This window comes from Myripristis murdjan, chromosome 11 (assembly GCF_902150065.1).
Source record: "Myripristis murdjan chromosome 11, fMyrMur1.1, whole genome shotgun sequence".
NCBI lineage: Eukaryota > Metazoa > Chordata > Actinopteri > Holocentriformes > Holocentridae > Myripristis > Myripristis murdjan.
The window spans coordinates 2,375,423-2,394,252 of NC_043990.1; the positions used below are offsets into that span (position 1 = coordinate 2,375,423).

General features: G+C 42.4%; 1 protein-coding gene across 1 annotated transcript; it reads right to left on the minus strand.

Annotated features, from left to right (window-relative positions):
* Positions 1–84: 84 nt before the first annotated feature.
* LOC115367897 (uncharacterized) lies at positions 85–16,926 on the minus strand. Its single transcript, XM_030063853.1, has 10 exons — positions 16,875–16,926; positions 16,410–16,767; positions 15,145–15,196; positions 7,220–7,271; positions 6,703–7,003; positions 4,708–4,735; positions 3,002–3,127; positions 2,518–2,646; positions 1,464–1,512; positions 85–467 (listed from the first exon to the last, which is right to left on the minus strand). Exons 1-10 carry the CDS (start codon positions 16,924–16,926, stop codon positions 142–144), a joined length of 1,473 nt encoding a protein of 490 aa, XP_029919713.1. The 3' UTR covers positions 85–141.
* Positions 16,927–18,830: the final 1,904 nt, after the last annotated feature.

An 18,830-nucleotide genomic window follows, 5' to 3' on the forward strand; every position in this document is an offset into this window, starting at 1 on the left:
AATGATTATTTAAAGATTTAATGAGAGAGAGAGAGAGAGAGAGAGAGAGAGAGAGAGAGAAAGAGAGACATGAGGCAGAGTGCAGAGTGAGAGCAGCTGCAGAGTGAAACCAGTAGCAGAAGTCCCAGTGAGTCAGGTCAGTTACTGGGGACACTGGTCTCTCCTCAGTGTCTCGGCCTGCAGAGCCTGGGAGCCCTGGGTGGCCTCACAGGTGACAGAGCCCAGCTTCTTCCACTGGTCTGCAGTGAGCCTCAGGGTGCTGCTCCAGCTGTAGAGGCCGTCCTTCTCCAGCACCCCGGGGCTCCTGCTCTGCTCCCAGCTGCTGCTGCTGCTGCTGCCGTCCACCTTCCAGGCCAGCCTCCAGTCTGAGGGGAAGCCCTTGTTGGCCAGGCACATGAGCGTGGCCTTCCCCTGCTGCAGCTCCTCTCTGGAGGGGGGCAGCACCGTCAGGGTGGGAGGGGCGTCACCTAGGAGACACCAATCAGCTTAGAGGGCGGGAAATAAGCAGCTGGCAGTCAGTCAGCGGGCGGTTGGACACCTTTACTGTGTGAGAGTCCATTTTCCCCTTTAAGGACTTTCTGTCAGATGGTTTTTATGCTCCAGCAGTCACTCACTCACACCCTGTTTCACTTCCCTTTAAGAAGCCTCTCATGCACATCAGCACAGAAAGAGTCCTCATATGAACAAAAATACATTAATACACATAACAGATAAAAATAAAGATGATTTGGCTACTCCATAAAAAGTATCCCTCATCACTAACGCTATGTTTATTAGGGAATAGAAAAAAACATGGAACTTCACAGTCTCAATAATTTACAGTTTTTGTCATTACAAATTGTTTTGTTTAAAGTCAAAATGAATGCACACTAAAATAGTGGCTGTTGGAAAGAAATCTGAACAAGATCATCTATAACTGAGATAAACATTTGTTGAGTATTTTCTTCCAAAAAGATGTTCAAGCCACAAAATGCTGTTCAGCAAAACGGATTCCAAATAGCAAACACACAAAGTAAAGTATCAAATTATTTTCATCCCACATGTGAAAGAAAGAGGTGAGATGAAATTAAGTATGTGAAATTTGGCTACATTTCCAGATTATAATCCTGATCCCCACTCTGTTCAAATTAGTTTTCATTCAGCTTCACATGTCATGTAAAATTGATAAATGAAAATCAATATGATTAAACTGTCTGACAGAACCAAAGCTTTGCATTCAACTTTTCTAATTTTGAACCTGGTCAGTTTTAAACATTTTTCACAATTTATGATGAAAAGTCTAAAAAAGCACTGAGTCATACTAAGTGGTTAAGGAGAAAAACAGGCAAGAAAAAACAGTGACTATAAGTGATGGAAATTAACAAAATACATATTAAAACAAACCACTAACACTCACACAGAAGAATAAAAACCCAGCAGCAGCAACACATTACATGATATTTAATATTTGTGCAGAAACTTACTTCCAAACTCCAGTCTGGTTCCTCCACCAAAAGTGTACCACAGTGATACAAACTCATTGAGCTGCCGTACAAAAACCTCTGACTGTAGAGAGACACGGCTCTCTCACTTTGTCAGAGAAAGCAACAACTACAAGCCCTCAAGATGCCACTTTAAAGAAATAATCTGGAATAAATGCTTTCTCATTTCGTTCTAATGAACTTCATTGAAAATAACTTAAATTAACTCAATTAAAGAAATTTGATCGATCATTTGGATTCAGTTTTTCAAAGTCTGCTCTGATTTCACTACTTAGAGATCACTGTTGGCTTAAAATCAGATATTAACATGTAAAGTCAAGTACAGCAGTTTGTTTCATGAAGTGCAAATAATATGAAAAAATGAATATATTTCTAATGGATTGGTAAGAACATGAAATAATTAAACTTACTTCCAACATCCAGTCTGGTTCCTCCACCAAAAGTGTACCACAGTGATACAAACTCATTGAGGCGCCGTACAAAAACCTCTGACTGTAGAGAGACACGGCTCTCTCACTTTGAAAACAACAAACTCTCCTCAATCAGCTAAACTATCAAACTGTACCAATTTTAAACCCTCATTAATTAGATTTTTGCAGGATCTTGTTAAACTTGTAAAGTAATGTTCATGTATCTCCAAGTCAATAAAACAGAAAAAAACATTTTGAAAACATTAGTGTCATGCACATTCTGGAACCCAGCCCATATGGGCTTACAAGACACTAGCTAACACAGAAACAAAGATGACCTTATGACACATACTATTGTGGATACAATGTTCTCTGTCTTGAATGCCAGGCATCTTCCATAAAATTCCCCAAAACAAAAATCTCCACATTAAAAAACTAACTCATCATAATAATTATAATCATCAAACTAAACTTCATTCATTCATTCATTCATTTTTTGCCTCTTTTCCAGAGCCGGGTTGTGGCGGCAGCGAGCTGAAGAGGTCAGCCCAAACAACCTTTTCCAGGGCCACATCCACCAGCTCCTCCTGGGGGATCCCAAGGCGTTCCCAGGCCAGCCAGGATACATAATCTCCTCCCAGCGTGTCCTGGGTCTGCCCCGGGGCCTCTTCCCAGGTGGTCGTGCCCAGAACACCTCCACCGGGAGGCGACCAGGAGGCGTCCTGACTAGATCCCTGAACCACCTCAGCCAGCTCCTTTCAATGTGGAAGAGCAGCGGGTCTACTCCGAGCTCCTCACACTATCCCTAAGGGTGCACCCGGCCACCCTGCAGAGGAAATTCATTTCTGCTGCTTGTACCTGCGATCACCACCCAGAGCTTGTCACCACAGGTGAGGGTTGGAACAAAGATCGACCAGTAAATCAAGAGCCTTGCCTTCTGGTTCAGCTCCTTCTTCATCATGACGGTCCAGTACAGCGACTACAACTGGTGCTGCTGCCCCGATCTGCCTGTGGATCTCCCGCTCCATTCTCCCCTCACTCGTCAACAAAACCCTGAGACTTTAACTCTTACTTGAGCTCCTCCACTTGAGGAAGCAACTCACTCCTCACTTGGTGAGGGAAAAACACCTTTTTCTGAAAGACGACCATGGCCTTGGGCTTAGAGCTGCTGATCCTCATCCTGACTGCTTCACTCTTGGCTGCAAACTGCCTCAGTACATGCTGGGAGGTCACAGGCTGATGAGGCCAACAGGACCACATTATCTGCAAAGAGCAGGGACAAAATCCTGTGGTCACTAAATTGACTGCGCATTGAAATCATGTCCATAGAGATCACAAACAGAAGACAAGGAGCAGCCCTAAACTAAACTAAACTTGCTTCAACATAATTGTAGATCTACCTTTTCTAAGAATTTGTTTGAATTGGTTTGAAAAATCCTTGGTTTGTTAATATGGGAATCCTTACAAGTATTGTTTGTCATGTCTTTTCTCATGATGGTGAATTAGATCGTAATAACATTTTCAACACAGTGAATAAAGCCTAAATTGATGGAATATAACTGGATGAATGTGACATGAATATTGTGCTAATCCCAGGGTCTCATATGCCCCTTTTCCACCAAAAAGAACCTGGTGCTAGTTCAGTGCTGGTGCTAGAGCCGGTGCTAAACTGGTTCCAACAAGAAGCAGTTTGCTTTTCCATCGGCCAAGAGCCAAGCGGAGCCAAGTCAGAGCCACGTCATTACGTCAGCGGAAAACGTGATCCCGTGGGTGTGCGAGACCCTCGCTCGGAATCACAATAACCAAGCGTCTCTATCTCTGTCCGCCCGTCCTGTCCTGAAGCCGGTGAAACTGAGCAGTGAGTCGGGGATGATGTTCGTGAGCCACGTCTCAGTCAAGCATATAATGCTGCTTTCCCCATACAGTTTCTGGCCCCAGGAGTAGCAGTATCTGGATTTATTAGCGATGCAAATACTGCTCGTGTCTTTACAAGTCTGCACTGCAATCAAGAAGCGAAAAACGCAATTATTGCTGCCTACCTGTCGTATTCGTGGCCCGAACAAATGACGACTACGTTTAGCAACACGGTTATAGTGTTTGCTGTTCCCGTTTGGGTCTGTAACCCCGCCCACCAATGACATGGTGGGTCGCGTCATCGGTTCTTTCTCTGGCCCCTGTTTAGCCCCTGCTCCAAGTTGGTGCTTGCTTGGAACCGGTTTGGAACCAGTTTGGCCAGTGCTTGGGCTGTGGAAAAACAAAGAACTGGTGCTAAGTCAGGCACTGGCTCTGAACCAGCCCTGGAACCTCTTTGGTGGAAAAGGGGTGAGAGTCTTCTTAAGATCAGAGAGTTCTGCTGTGCCTGGAAAAATCCTCAAGGACAAAGTGTTGTTCAGCTTCCTGACCTGAGGCTGAATGGAGCACAGCAAGATTTGTGTGTGTGTGTATGTGTGTGTGTGTGTGTGTGTGTGTGGGTGTGTGTGTGTGTGTGTGTGTGTGTGTGTGTGTGTGTGTGTGTGTGTGTGTGTGTGTGTGTATGTATGTATGTGTGTGTGTGTGTGTGTGTGTGGCCCTGGGTTGAGGGAGGGCCCTCTAACCTGTAAATAATGTGCTGGGGGCTTTGGAGATCATGTCGTCCTGAGCAGGAACAAGCCACATGGTGGCGCTGGTTGGGAAGTCGACTCTCAGCAGGTTGGAGGTCGGCATGAAAAGGTCAAATATGAACAGAACTGGGTCCTGAGTCACGGAGCAGGATCAGTGATTGAGCGAGCTAACTTGTAGCTTCAACCTGGTTTAACAGGGTCACGGACGAGGCTCACCTCAAGCCCAGCTGGGTTGCCATGGTAACTGATGTCACAGAACTAGTGTTGCAAAGGGTTGGAAAGTTTCCAGTAAATTTCCTGGAAAGTTTCTGAAAATTCCCGTGGGAATTTTCGCTCTAGAATATTGGAAATTTTCAGGAGATTTTTGCTGTCACTGTTTTTTCCATTTTTTCCGAAAATTCCTGGGAAAATTCGGCTTAGGAATTTTGGGAATTTTGTTTTGTTTTTTTCTTGTCATCAATTTGAATGAGGTTTCTAAAAAGTTTCCATGGAAATTTAAGCTTGGGAATCTGGGAAATTTTAGTTTTTGTTGTTGTTAACTTAAGGTGAATGGGCAAAAATAAACAATAATCAATAAAATGAATGTCAGCATCAATATCACCTTTTTTTAGTTGCTGAGGGGGACATACAGTGCTGTGAAAAAGTATTTGCGCCCTTCCTGATTTCTTTTTTTTTTTGCATATTTGTCACACTGAAATGTTTCAGATCATCAAACAAAGTTTGATATTAGACAAAGATAACCTGAGTAAATATAAAACACAGTTTTTAAATGATTTCATTTATTAAGGGAAAAAGAAAAGAGAAACAAAGTAATTGGCATCTATCAGTCTGGAAAGGGTTACAAAGCCACTTCTAAGGCTTTTTGACTCCAGTGAACCACAGTGAGAGCCATTATCCACAAATGGAGAAAACTTGGAACAGCGGTGAACCTTCCCAAGAGTGGCTGGCCTACCAAAAACACTCCAAGAGTGCATCGACGACTCATCCAAGAGGTCACAAAAGAAGCCAGAACAACATATAAAGAACTGCAGGCTGCAGTGTCTGGGGCTGCTTTGCTGCTTCAGGACCTGGACGACTTGCCATAATTGATGGAACCATGAATTCTGCTCTCTACCAGAAAATCCTGAAGGACAATGTCCGGCCATCAGTTCATGACCTCAGACTCAAGCGCACTTGGGTTATGCAGCAGGACAATGATCGAAAACACACCAGCAAGTCCACCTCTGAATGGCTTAAAAAAAACAAAACAAAATGAAGGTTTTGGAGTGGCCTGGTCAAAGTCCAGACTTAAATCCAGTTGAGATACTGTGGCATGACCTTAAACAGGCCTTTCATGCTTGAAAACCCTCCGATTTGGCTGAATTAAAACATTTCTGTAAAGAAGAGTGGGCCAAAATTCCTCCACAGCGATGGAAAAGACTTAATGCCAGTTATGAAAATTCCCGAAAATTCCCTGGAAATTCATGATAATGTAACATGTTTGCATGCATATCTGCTTATAAAAAACCAAAATATTTATTATGTATACATGTATATGACCGGGTGAATGCAGCGAATATAAATTCCTGAAAATTCCTGTTTATTCCGGTTTATTGCCGTTAATTTCCGAAAATTCCCATGGAAATTTTCCAACTTTGAAAATTCTGGGAATTTTGCAACACTACACAGAACTAACCTGCTGCGGCTCGGTTTTGTCCAGGCTTTCTGATCCAAACAGGTAAAGGCTCACCCAATCAGCTGACCAATCAGCTAGTTTGGAGAGATGCAGTGATCATTCCTACAGGATCCTAGTGAGGACAAAAATGCTGTTTTCAAATGGAGGCAACAGTTGACCTGCCATACGGTGTGTGATGTTCAGAGGGAGACGTGTGAACACACCAGGAGAATCACTTTTGTCTTTAATTTTGTCTTTAAAACTGAAATACTTAATTATGCACTGTGTTTGAATTCTTTGAGTTTGATTGAACAACAGCATTTCTGAATTCAAAAAAACAGCTGAAAAAAACCCAACAGAAAGTCACCTTTGTAAATGGGAAAAAATGGGAAAAATCAGGAATGTCTCACACTTCAAATGATTACAAAAAATTAACAAAATCTGTTCTGAATTCGTGTCTTTCTAACAAAGTCCAAAGTGTTTTAATGTCTCTGCAGCTGTTGAGTCAGGTCAGTTCCTCTCCAGCTGAAGGAGGTTTTTGTACGACGTTGTTTCACTGTGTTAACCCGCTGTAACCCTGCTGACAGTAGTAAACTCCTGAATCTTCAGCCTGGACTCCACTGATGGTCAGAGTGAAGTCAGATCCAGATCCACTTCCACTAAAACGACTTGAAACTCCAGACTGAAGGGTTGTGGCAGAATATATCAGGAGTTTAGGAGCTTCTCCAGGTTTCTGAAGGTACCACTGGAGGTTGTTATGAACACTTGAACTGGTTTTACATCTGATAGAGACAGTCTGTCCTGGACTAACAGACTGAGATCCAGGAGACTGAGTCAGAGTGATTTCTCCTGATGAATCTGGAAAATATCCAAAAGAGCAGAAGGGTTATTGAGACAAATACAGCTTGGAGAAAGATGATGAATATGAAAACAGAAGAGGAGGATTTCTTTAACATGGAGAACAGATGGAAGAAGGTGAATGCTGCTGGTCTCAGTGTTTCTCCATCACAGCAGAAGATGATTGTGGTAAAGCTGGTTGCATCCTGAAGCCAAGTTTTCAGAAGAGAGTCTCACCCTGAACAAGGAGCCCCAGGGTGCCCAGCAGGAGAATGTGTGACATCATCATTGTGCTGCTGGCGTGTCAGTGGCTCTGAAAGGCCTGGACAGCCACTGATCAACACTGGCCTCTTAACGGGTGGAGAGCAGAGAGGCAGGGCACATATGCAAACACACACAACTATTTGAATGATCCTCCAAGGAACAGCGGACCCCCAAAACCTTGCTGAGAAGATAGAGGTGACTGTGAATAACAAAAGTCTTTCACATCTGAGCGGCAACAGACAAAAACTGCTGAAGACAAGTGACTCATGACGAGGATAATGTGTTGAGAAACACCATGGTGAGAAGCTGGAATAGTGACTCCAATGCTGAAGGAACGGCTGGAGAAGCAGCTTGATTTAGGACGTGGAGGATTTGCCGTCAGTGTGAATGGAACCAGGGGCAGGTAGCTAGGTGAGCGCTTTCTGAGCTGAAGAGCAGATCAGAAAGAGCAGGAATCTCAGATCTTTAAAGGGAGAGGCAGTTTGCCAGGCTTTCAGATGGACTGAGAGATGGATCCATCTGATGAATAAACATGAGGTGGGTGGGTTTGATTGGTCTCTGTCCATTTCAGTGAGAAGACCAGAACATTGTGAGGAGAACAACAGGTGGAATATGCAGGGGGAAGCAGACAGGTGGAACTCTCTGGTTGAGGCTCTGAATATGGAAGATGTGAGAAAAGTGAAGGAGGCCAGCAGAAACTTGGCTTGAGTGTGTGGGCGTTATGTGGGTGGTGTCAACCTCAGGGAATAATGTTGATAGAAATGGAGAGAAGAAGCAGTGTTGAGAGAAAGATGATGAGAAGGCAAAACGGACTCCTAATGTTGGAGGCCTCTATAGAGCAGAGACATTTTGGGCCGTCTGGATGAGGCTTGGAGCAGCAGTCAGCTGCTTGGAGAAGAAGCTGATGCTCCTGAAGCATCAGGATTTAAGGAGTTTCTGTCAGATGGTTTTTATGCTCCAGCAGTCACTCACTCACACCCTGTTTCACTTCCCTTTAAGAGGCCTCTCATGCACATCAGCACACAAACATGATAGGAGCTGAAAACCTTTACATTACACTGCAAATAAATAGAGCAAATATTCAACTTTCTTTTCTATATCACTGAATATATATATTTTATTTTCAAAAGTGGGGCTGAAATAGAGGAAAATCTGATTTTTAACACATTTTAAATTACTTTTTTTTAATTTGTTGAAAGAAAAGTCAAAGTAAAAATAAACTGATATCATGGTTGTTATGCAGAAGTCTGAAAAAAAGGACCCATCATATATAATATTAAATTAATGTACACATTTAGAAACATCCTGGTGAGAGTAATGTGTGTCCCTGTTGGAGTAGGTCAGAGCATTTCCATAGAGAGCCACTTTGCATCAGCAGCACCATGCTCCAGTGCTCTGGGAGAGTTTATAGTCCTGAGAGTTGAAGACTGGATGACTGACAGCTGTCCTTCATGACAACAGAAGCCCCAGAAATCCTCCTCATCCAAACATGACTTTGAGCTCCATCCTCATCTGGACTCTCCTCTGCTGCTGCTTGACAGGTAAAGTCCAGAGAATCAAAGTCCTCTCCTCTATGAAGATCCGTCCCTCTGAAATGAAGCGGAGAAAAGCATGACGCTGCTTTGTGTTTTTGTCTGTGTGTCCTCAGAGTCCAGAGGCCAGGTCACAGTGACTCAGCCTGGAGCAGTGAGCGCTGCTCTGGGAGCCTCCGTCACCATCACATGTAAAACCAGTCAGAATGTGTATGTTTATAACAGCAACCACGTTTTAGCCTGGTACCAACAGAAAGATGGAGAAACTCCTAAACGGCTCATTTACTGGGCTAATAATCGAGAATCAGGGATTCCAGATCGTTTTACAGGCAGTGGATCAGGGAGTGACTTCACTCTGACCATCAGTGGAGTCCAGGCTGAAGATGCAGCAGTTTACTACTGTCAGAGTTTCCACTCTATCAACAGTAAAGATGTGTTCACACAGTGAAAAAGCGTCGTACAAAAACCTCCCTCAGTCAGACTGAACAGAAACTGAAGTGACTGCTGCAGCTGGAAGCTACTGCAGGGACTGATACAGTTCACTGAGGGGACACAGACACACACACACACACACACACACACACACATACACACACACAGGTATCCACATGTGTAAAGTTTGGATGATGTTTAGGCCTCCTCTAAAAATTCAGCGATAAAACAACCTGAAAAGCCTCCACTCTTCAGGAGGTCACGCACCAAAAAGGTTGAGAAGCTCTGGTCAAAGATATAAAACACCAGTACTGTGTGGATACTAATTAATACTCCCAAAAGTAGGCTACTATTAATTAGCAGTGACAATATACATAATATAATAGCAGAGGTAGCAGTAGCAGAACATGCAGCAGCAGTAGCAGCAGTAGCAGCAGTAGTAGTAGTAATAGTAGTAGTAGTGGTGGTAGTGGTGGCAGTGGTAGTGGTGGTAGTAGTAGTTGCTGTAGTAGTAGCAGTAGTAGTAGTGGTGGTAGTAGTAGTGGTATTAGTAATGGTAGTAGTTGTAATGGTAGTCATAGAAGTCGTGGTAGAGGTAGCAGTAGTGGTAGCAGGACTGGTAGTGGTAGTAATAGAGGTGGCGGCAGTAACAGTGGTTGTAGTAGTAGTAGTAGAGAGAGTAGTTTTAGTGGTGGTAGTGGTAGAGGTAGAAGTAGTAGTGGTAGTAGTGGAAGTAGTAGTTGTGGTAGGAGTAGTAGTAGTAGGAAGAGTAGTAGTAGTAGTAGTGGGGGTGGTAGTAGTAATCGTAGTAGTAGTGGTAGTCGTAGAGGTAGAAATAGTACTGGTAGTAGTCAGAGGTGGCAAAAGTACTGACATTCTGTACTTAAGTAGAAGTAAAGATACTTGTGTGAGAAAAGACTCTGGTAAAAGTAGAAGTACCAATTCAACTTCTTTACTCAAGTAAAAGTAAGAAAGTACATGCTCTGAAATGTACTTAAGTACAAAAGTAAAAAGTAAAAATGAATTTTTTACCATTAATGATACATATACCTTTTTTGATAACTTTTTGACGAAAAAAAAGTTCAGGGCACACAAAACAGGAACATTTCCTCTTTTATTAACAACCTGCAAAGTGCTGGTACAGAGAATAAAAATCACACAACAGTCTAGTTTTGCTGCAAGCCCAGTTTCACACAATAATCAAGACTGAACTGACCAGAGGTCTTGAATGAGTACCTTGATAACAGCTTTGGTACTCTCAACACTGTACCTAACGTATATAACTTTTAACAGATTTTTTCTTGCTTCTGCGACTCTGTTTTGTCGTGTTGTCTGTTTTGTGCAGGGTTTCCTCCAGGATTTTTTGAAACTGTGGGGGAGGGCTTCAGCGTTAATGTTAATAATTTTTACCATGGATCTTTTGTAGCACAGGGGAGATATGCTGCTCAAACACTCGGTATGTAGTGTTAGTGTATGTTTATGAGTTGTAGAACATAATAAATTATCTTGAAGGAGTAGATGTTTACCAGTAAGTTTGACTCCAATAATTTAACAATATGTTAAATTATTATTTGTTTTAAAAATGTTAATTACTTATCGAACAGACCCAACAATTCAGCTACCAATGAATGAGCAGTAGTATGCATATGATAATATAGATTGAAAAATTAGCCAAAGTGATACCTCTTCTCTGAATAGACAAGCTAAGCCAGTGTGCTGCTGTTAGCCAGTGGAAATACAGGGGAGTGGCAAGTCTTCGCTTTGTTACACAAGCTGTCAGTGCGCTGCTGTAGCTGGAAAGTTTCTCTGCTTTTTGGACTCGTACGGTGTTGGTGTCGGTGTTGTAATGTTTTTCTTGGTGGTAACGAGCCCGCCCGCCCCCACCAAAAAGAGAGAGAGAGAGAGAGAGAAGTAACGAGCCTGTTTTGACAATGTAAGGAGTAAAAAGTACAGATATTTGTGTTCAAATGTAGGGAGTAAAAGTAAAAAGTCGGCAGAAAATTAAATACTCAAGTAAAGTACAGATACCTGAAAAATCTACTTAAGTACGGTAACGAAGTATTTGTACTTCGTTACTTCCCACCTCTGGTAGTAGTAGTGCTGGTGGCAGTAGTAGTGGTAGTAGTAGTAGTGGAAGATGTAGTAGTAGTGGTGGTAGTAGAGGTAGTAGTAGTAGTAGTGGTAGTAGTAGTGGTGGTGGCAGAAGTAATGGTAGTAGCAGAGGTAGTAGTAGTAGTGGAAGTAGTGACAGTAGTAGTAGTAGAGGTAGTAGTAGTAGTAGTAGCACCAGTAGTTTTGGACAGTAATACTAAACAAAACAGAAGTTTCCACAATGAAGAATTTCAGAGATAAAAGTGTCACACCATTATTGGTTATGGATCACTCGAGGACTATAATAATGGCAGTTTTATAATGAAATCTAATTATTGTCATTGCTGTGGAGAACAAACAAGTTCAATGCAGTTTCCACCTGAACCACTAGGTGGCAGTAAAACACCTGACAATGCATTGCCTCTGACAGCTGTCTCTGAATGGCGCCACTGTAAGCTGCACAATTTGCACATACCCACACATTTCCTTGCATGTTTGTTTTGTACCACAAATTCATTTTTTTTTCTGTTGCTTCACTATTTATGTAATTTTTTTTTTTTTTTTTTTTTTTTTTTTTTTTTAATGGGCACAGTCTCAGTCACAAATGAAAGATCTCACTGGAAACGGGAATGGAACTCGTGTGAAGGTCCTCTGACATACACACTGTCCATCCTCCCTGTCCATCTCCCTGCATGGACTTTCTCACTCTTTTTTTTCTTTGCATTTCTGCTTTATTTGATAGGCACTATAGAGAGACAGGAAACGGCCTGTGCTCGGGTTCGAACCCAGGACATTGTGGCTGCTGGTTCTGAGGATCTTTCTCAGATGATTCAGCAGTGGGAGAGATTTGATGAAACTGGTCTTCAAGGTTTCTCTCCTCCACTGCTGCCAGGATCCTAATGAGAATGCGCAAACATGATCACATCACTCCCATCCTGAAAGCTCTTCACTGGCTCCCTGTCCCACTCAGAATTGAATATAAGGTCCTCCTCCTCACTTACCAGTGCATTCACGGACATACCCCCCTTTACCTCCAGGAACTACTCACTCTCCAGACCTCTCCACGTACCCTCCGCTCAGCAAGCTCAATCACCCTCCAAGCTCCAAGAACCAAGCTTCGTTCCATGGGTGATCGGGCCTTTTCCTCTGCTGCCCCAAGGCTGTGGAACGCCCTCCCTGACCACATGAGGGCCCAACAGTCTACAAATGATTTTAAAAGAACTCTAAAAACCTACTTATTTAAAAAGGCCTTTTGTTAGTGTCTGCCCGATTCTCCTTTTAATACTTTATTGTTCTCTTAATCCTTTTAACATTTTATTGATCCTTTATCTTTCTTCTTTCTCCTCTGTAGCACTTTGAGATTGTTAAATGTAAAGTGCGTTACAAATAAAATTTATTATTATTATTATTATTATTATTATTCCCTCTCTGAGCTCAGTAACCGTGGCAACAGACAGGCATCACTGCTCAACCATGGCAACAGACGAGTTTCACTGTTAAAAATAAAGGCTGAGAGTCACATGACCTTCAAAGTACCAAGGTTTTACTTACCCACTGAAAAAAGTAGTTTACATTTACGCACTGGGACAAGAATGTGAAGCCATTTAGTCTTTTTTTTTATCAACATTTGTGTGTGTGTGTGTGTGTGTGTGTGTGTGTGTGTGTGTGTGTGTGTGTGTGTGTGCTGAAACCAACATCTCACCACAGTTTACTGTAGTTGTGTTTGCCACTGAACGACACCAACAGACAGGTTTCACAACTGAAAACATGCACTAACTGAATATATTCTACTTTTACTACAGCAGGCTGTTGAAATTTTGATCAGAGAAAATCTTTATTTTCTATGATCCATTTCCATTGTCTTTAGTCTTTATTAAGAGCGATGGAAGACATTAGTTAACACATATAAAACCATCATGGAAACATATTTAGAACCATCCAACTAAACCAATGGAAATATAACTTAGGAATATTATTCATCAGGAGTTTATTGTATATTATCCATTGATTAACATCCTGATGAGAGTAATGTGTGTCCCTGTTGGAGTGGGTCAGAGCATTTCCATAGAGAGCCACTTTGCATCAGCAGCACCATGCTCCAGTGCTCTGGGAGAGTTTATAGTCCTGAGAGTTGAAGACTGGATGACTGACAGCTGTCCTTCATGACAACAGAAGCCCCAGAAATCCTCCTCATCCAAACATGACTTTGAGCTCCATCCTCATCTGGACTCTCCTCTGCTGCTGCTTGACAGGTAAAGTCCAGAGAATCAAAGTCCTCTCCTCTATGAAGATCCGTCCCTCTGAAATGAAGCGGAGAAAAGCATGACGCTGCTTTGTGTTTTTGTCTGTGTGTCCTCAGAGTCCAGAGGCCAGGTCACAGTGACTCAGCCTGGAGCAGTGAGGGCTGCTCTGGGAGCCTCCGTCACCATCACATGTAAAACCAGCCAGGCTGTTTACAGTGGGAATGTATTACAGTGGTACCAAAAGAAGAATGGAGAAACTCCTAAACTCCTCATTTACTATGTTAATACTCGACTATCAGGGATTCCAGATCGTTTTACAGGCAGTGGATCAGGGAGTGACTTCACTCTGACCATCAGTGGAGTCCAGGCTGAAGATGCAGCAGTTTACTACTGTCAGAGTTTCCACGTTATCAACAGTCAGTATCTGTTCACACAGTGAAAAAGCGTCGTACAAAAACCTCCCTCAGTCAGACTGAACAGAAACTGAAGTGACTGCTGCAGCTGGAAGCTCCTGCAGGGACTGATACAGTTCAAAAACCTCCCTCAGCTGGAGAGGAACTGATCTGACTCAACAGCTGCAGAGAAACTAAAACACTAGAAATGAAGGCACCGTCAGTTCATAAATTGGTATTTTACTATACCTCATAAAATACTGAGAATTGATTAACACTTTTAGTATTCAATTTACTTTGGAAAACAAATATATTTCCTTGTTATATTTTATTGCAAACAGGTTCATTATCATTCACACAGATCAAAAAACCAAATTCAAAATTAACAAAATATTTTTTAACTATTTATGAGAGGTAATTCACACTAATAATGCTTTCATACTGACATTAAATAATCTTTAGTCAGATGAATTCTTTTAAGTTTACACTAAAATAGGTTAATTTAAACATCTGAGTTTCCAGTAAGTCTGAATGTAAATTCATAATGTACAGACGGTTATTCTAGGCAGTTTGGATTCATGCATTTTATGTTTAGCCATCCCATGCTGACCTCCAACCAGCTGAAAGTCAACATCTGGCCTTTGGTTTGACAGAGTGAAGAGGGAACAACTCCCTCTTCATTCTGTCAAACCAAAGGCCTGTTTCCACCGAATACGTTCCTGGTAGTATTTGGGGGGCAGGAACCACTACAGCAACGTCCTCTCACTTGGTCCTCTCAACTTCCTTTTTACAGGAAGGTTCCTGTAAAGTTACTGGGCTCTGGATGTGATGTAATCGTTGCGTGTTTGACCGGGGCCTCAAAAAGAATGTTGTTAAAAAAGTGTGTTGTTAGTGTTAGCTAACATTAGCTAGCACATTAGCATTAGCTTGGTAGTGTTGGTCATGTTGCTAGGGATGCTAGCACTAGCTAATGTTAGCTAATACCGACTATTTTATCCCTTTCTGTTGACACCACATCACGCCATTAGTATATCCAATCAGCACCAAGTAAACCCCAAGCCCCACCTAGGAGTTTTTCGGGGCTGTTCAGAGTACCTACCCCGAGGCAGGGACTTTTTTAGCCCCTGTAAAAGTTCCTGAACTCTGTCCTTCAGGGGTGGTTCTGGCAGTGGAGACACGCAACAACGGCCCCGGCCCTGTAAAATTACCCCAAAGTTCCTGTGGTGGAAACGGGCCTCAAGACTGGGAAGACCGGGGAAACTGGTGCAGTCCAAACACAAGCACACACTGAACTTCTTGTGTTTCATTCTGGCTAAAAAGTGAAGTATGATGTCAGTGATGATGCCATAGCTGATATAAGACAAATGGTTTCATAATTTATTAAAAATAAGACCTTTACACCATTCGCTCTAAGCCTTGGTGTTCAAATGGAACTCCAAAACCTCAGCCAGTGACATTTTCGTATATCATGTTTTTTTTTCAATAGTTAGAACCAGTGAGACAAATGATCAAATGTGTGACGCACATTTTTCAAGTTTGATTTTTCCAAAGTCAGTATATTTGCTGCAAAGTATTCATTCATCTTCTAAACCGCTTATCCTCACTAGGGTCGCAGGGGGTTGCTGGAGCCTATCCCAGCGCTCATGGGGCAAAGGCAGTGAAACACCCTGGACAGGTCGCCAGTCCATCGCAGGGCAGACAGACAAACACTGACATTCACACTCACAGTCATACCTAGGGGCAATTTAGCTTCTTCAGTTCACCTAACCTGCATGTCTTTGGACGGTGGGAGGAAACCCACGCAGACACAGGGAGAACATGCAAACTCCACACAGAAAGGACCTTGGGTGGGAATCGAACCCAGGACCTTCTTATTGTGAGGCGACAGTGCTAACCACTGCACCACCGTGCCGCCCGCTGCAAAGTATTGAAAGACAAATTCTGATAGCCGTGAAGTTATATTTCAGTTATTTCAGTTAAAAAAATTAAAAAATGTTATGTTTATGTTATGTTGTGTTACGAAGAAAATAATAACCAGTTAAACATAAACCTTTCAACTAAACTCAGCACTTGTAATGATGTTCATGTAAACAGAGCTGATTTGGTGAAAGTCTCTTTATTTTCTTCACATAGAGAGAATACTGACATGAGTGCAAGCAAGAAAACATTATTATTAGAAGATATAATAATAATAATAATATAATGTTTCTATTTGAGAAACTTTCTATCTGTGAGGTTTTTGATGCCAAACTAAAGACTGATGTACAAATATCTACCACGGCTGATGTCGCTGATCATTAATGTGATTGATTGGACTTGGAATGGATTAGTTCTCATCATCTCTCTCACTCTATCTCTCTCTCTGTGTGTGTGTGTCCTCAGTGAACTGTATCAGTCCCTGCAGTAGCTTCCAGCTGCAGCAGTCACTTCAGTTTCTGTTCAGTCTGTTAATTTTTGTATGACGCTTTTTCACTGTGTGAACAGATGCTGACTGTTGATAATGTGGTAACTCTGACAGTAGTAAACTGCTGCATCTTCAGCCTGGACTCCACTGATGGTCAGAGTGAAGTCACTCCTTGATCCACTGCCTGTAAAACGACCTGGAATCCCTGATGCTCGATGCCGATCATAGTAAATTAGCAGTTTTGGAGCTTCTCCATCTTTTTGTTGGTACCAGGCCAAGATGTAAACCGCACTGTCATATGTAGATTTACAGTAAGAGCTGCCACAAGTTGGAACAGCAGGACTGGTTTTACATGTGATGGTGACGGAGGCTCCCAGAGCAGCGCTCACTGCTCCAGGCTGAGTCACTGTGACCTGGCCTCTGGACTCTGAGGACACACAGACAAAAACACAAAGCAGGGTCATGCTTTTCTCCGCTTCATTTCAGAGGGACGGATCTTCATAGAGGAGAGGACTTTGATTCTCTGGACTTTACCTGTCAAGCAGCAGCAGAGGAGAGTCCAGATGAGGATGGAGCTCAAAGTCATGTTTGGATGAGGAGGATTTCTGGGGCTTCAGTTGAAGACTGGATGACTGACAGCTGTCCTTCATGACAACAGTCAGGACAATAAACTCTCCCAGAGCACTGGAGCATGGTGCTGCTGATGCAAAGTGGCTCTCTATGGAAATGCTCTGACCCACTCCAACAGGGACATACATTACTCTCATCAGCATGTTCATCAATGGATTAATTTTAATAACCTCATGATAATGTGACTAACTTCATATTCCATGTTTCATGTTCATGATATACTTATTTTGATGATTCTAACAATGTTTCAAGAATTATTTGTTTTCAGTTTAATTTACCTCTTGGATAATGCAACATACCTGTCAAGTATCCCGTTTTGGCCGGGATTTTCTCGTATTTTACCCTCCTTTCCCGGCCCCCTCCCGTATAAGTATTTTCCCGTAAATTTCCCGTATTTAACCTGCATTTATTAAAAATAATAATAATACCCCGGGGCAAGCCGCCCATTCCCAGTCTGACCTCTGCCACCCGCTACAGTAACCTACTGCATACTGTAGGTGGCAGTTGTTGCGAGGTTAGTGTGACATTGTCAGAGAAGAGTGACAACAACGCGTGAGAAAAAAATAACGACGGGGAAAAACAAAGATGGATAATGGACGGCACCGCCACGAAGAAGGCACTCCTGCAAAAAAAAAGAAAACCTCTTGCAAATATCAAGATAAATGGGACAGTGAGTTCGATTTTCTTAGGAGGAGCAGGCTGGGGGATTGTCACGCCTATTGTAAAATCTGTAATTGCGACTTCTGCGTCTCACACGGGGGAAAGAACGACGTTAGCCAACACGCAAATACAGTGAAGCACAAGCGCGGGCTAGAGGCGCAGAAGCATGCCCAGGCGATGTCGGCGTTTGTGACCAGAGGCACCACCGAGGCAGACCAGGTCACACATGCTGAGGTGAAAATGGCAATGTTATGCGCCAAGAATAACATTCCTTTCACCTTCCACGACGAGTTCAACAAGAGTGTTGCTGACATGTTCCCGGACTCTGCTATTGCCCGAAAATACTCTTCGGGAAAAACTAAGGCGACTCAACTGATAAAAGGTAAGTTAACATAGCTACCTAGCTCACTGCTAGCTCATTATAAGGTTGCTCAAACAGTATAAAATGTGTTTGAATTAGAGGTGCAAGAATTAATAATCAAGTTTTAAATAAATCGTCAACTATTTTGATAAACTCAATTCTCTGAATTCAGCTTCTTAAATGTGAATATTTCTAGTTTCTCTGTTCCTTTATGAAAATAAAATTAATATCTCTTTGATTTATGAACAAAACAAGAGATTTAGGGACGTCATCTTGTGGTTTGGGAAACACTGGTTACTATTTTTGTTGCAGCCCCAGTTTGAATATTTGAACATTTGAGCATTAATAGTGTGTAGACCTAATTGATGATGTGCTAATTACTGGACACTCAACAGGTGCCATAGCAGCAGAACTGGATGATGTGTTGGCGAAAACATGCCGATCTCAGCCCTTTTCACTGATGTGCGATGAATCAAACAACAGAAACACAGACAAAGAATTTGTCATCCTGGCTAGACTCTACGATGAGGACACTCTGCAGATCGCTACAAGATTCCTGGACATGCCTACATGCAATGTAGGAAATGCTGAAAATCTGTATGAAAAGCTGAGTGAAGCATTAAGGTAAGGGGAACTGCACTGTGTTGTCAACGTGTTTAGTAGTTTGCATTTAATTATAACCTTACGTTTTGCCTGAGACATTTTGTGGCATTTTTTTCCTGTTTCCAATAGAAAAAGAGGCATCCCCTGGGATAACTTGATTGCCTTTAATTCTGATAATGCAAGTGTTATGAAAGGCCGACATAACTCAGTCATCAGCAGACTGAAGAACAGCCAGC

Bases quoted from the DNA above. Each gene is read 5' to 3' on its own strand.
- LOC115367897 (XM_030063853.1), bottom strand. From the start codon at position 16,926: ATGACTTTGAGCTCCATCCTCATCTGGACTCTCCTCTGCTGCTGCTTG. The intron at 15,197-16,409 runs GTGAAAAAGCGT...GGACTGCACCAG, and splicing joins AGTCAGCATCTGTTCACACA to TTTCCCCGGTCTTCCCAGTC. The intron at 7,004-7,219 runs GTGAGACTCTCT...GATATTTTCCAG, and splicing joins CCTGGGGCTCCTTGTTCAGG to ATTCATCAGGAGAAATCACT.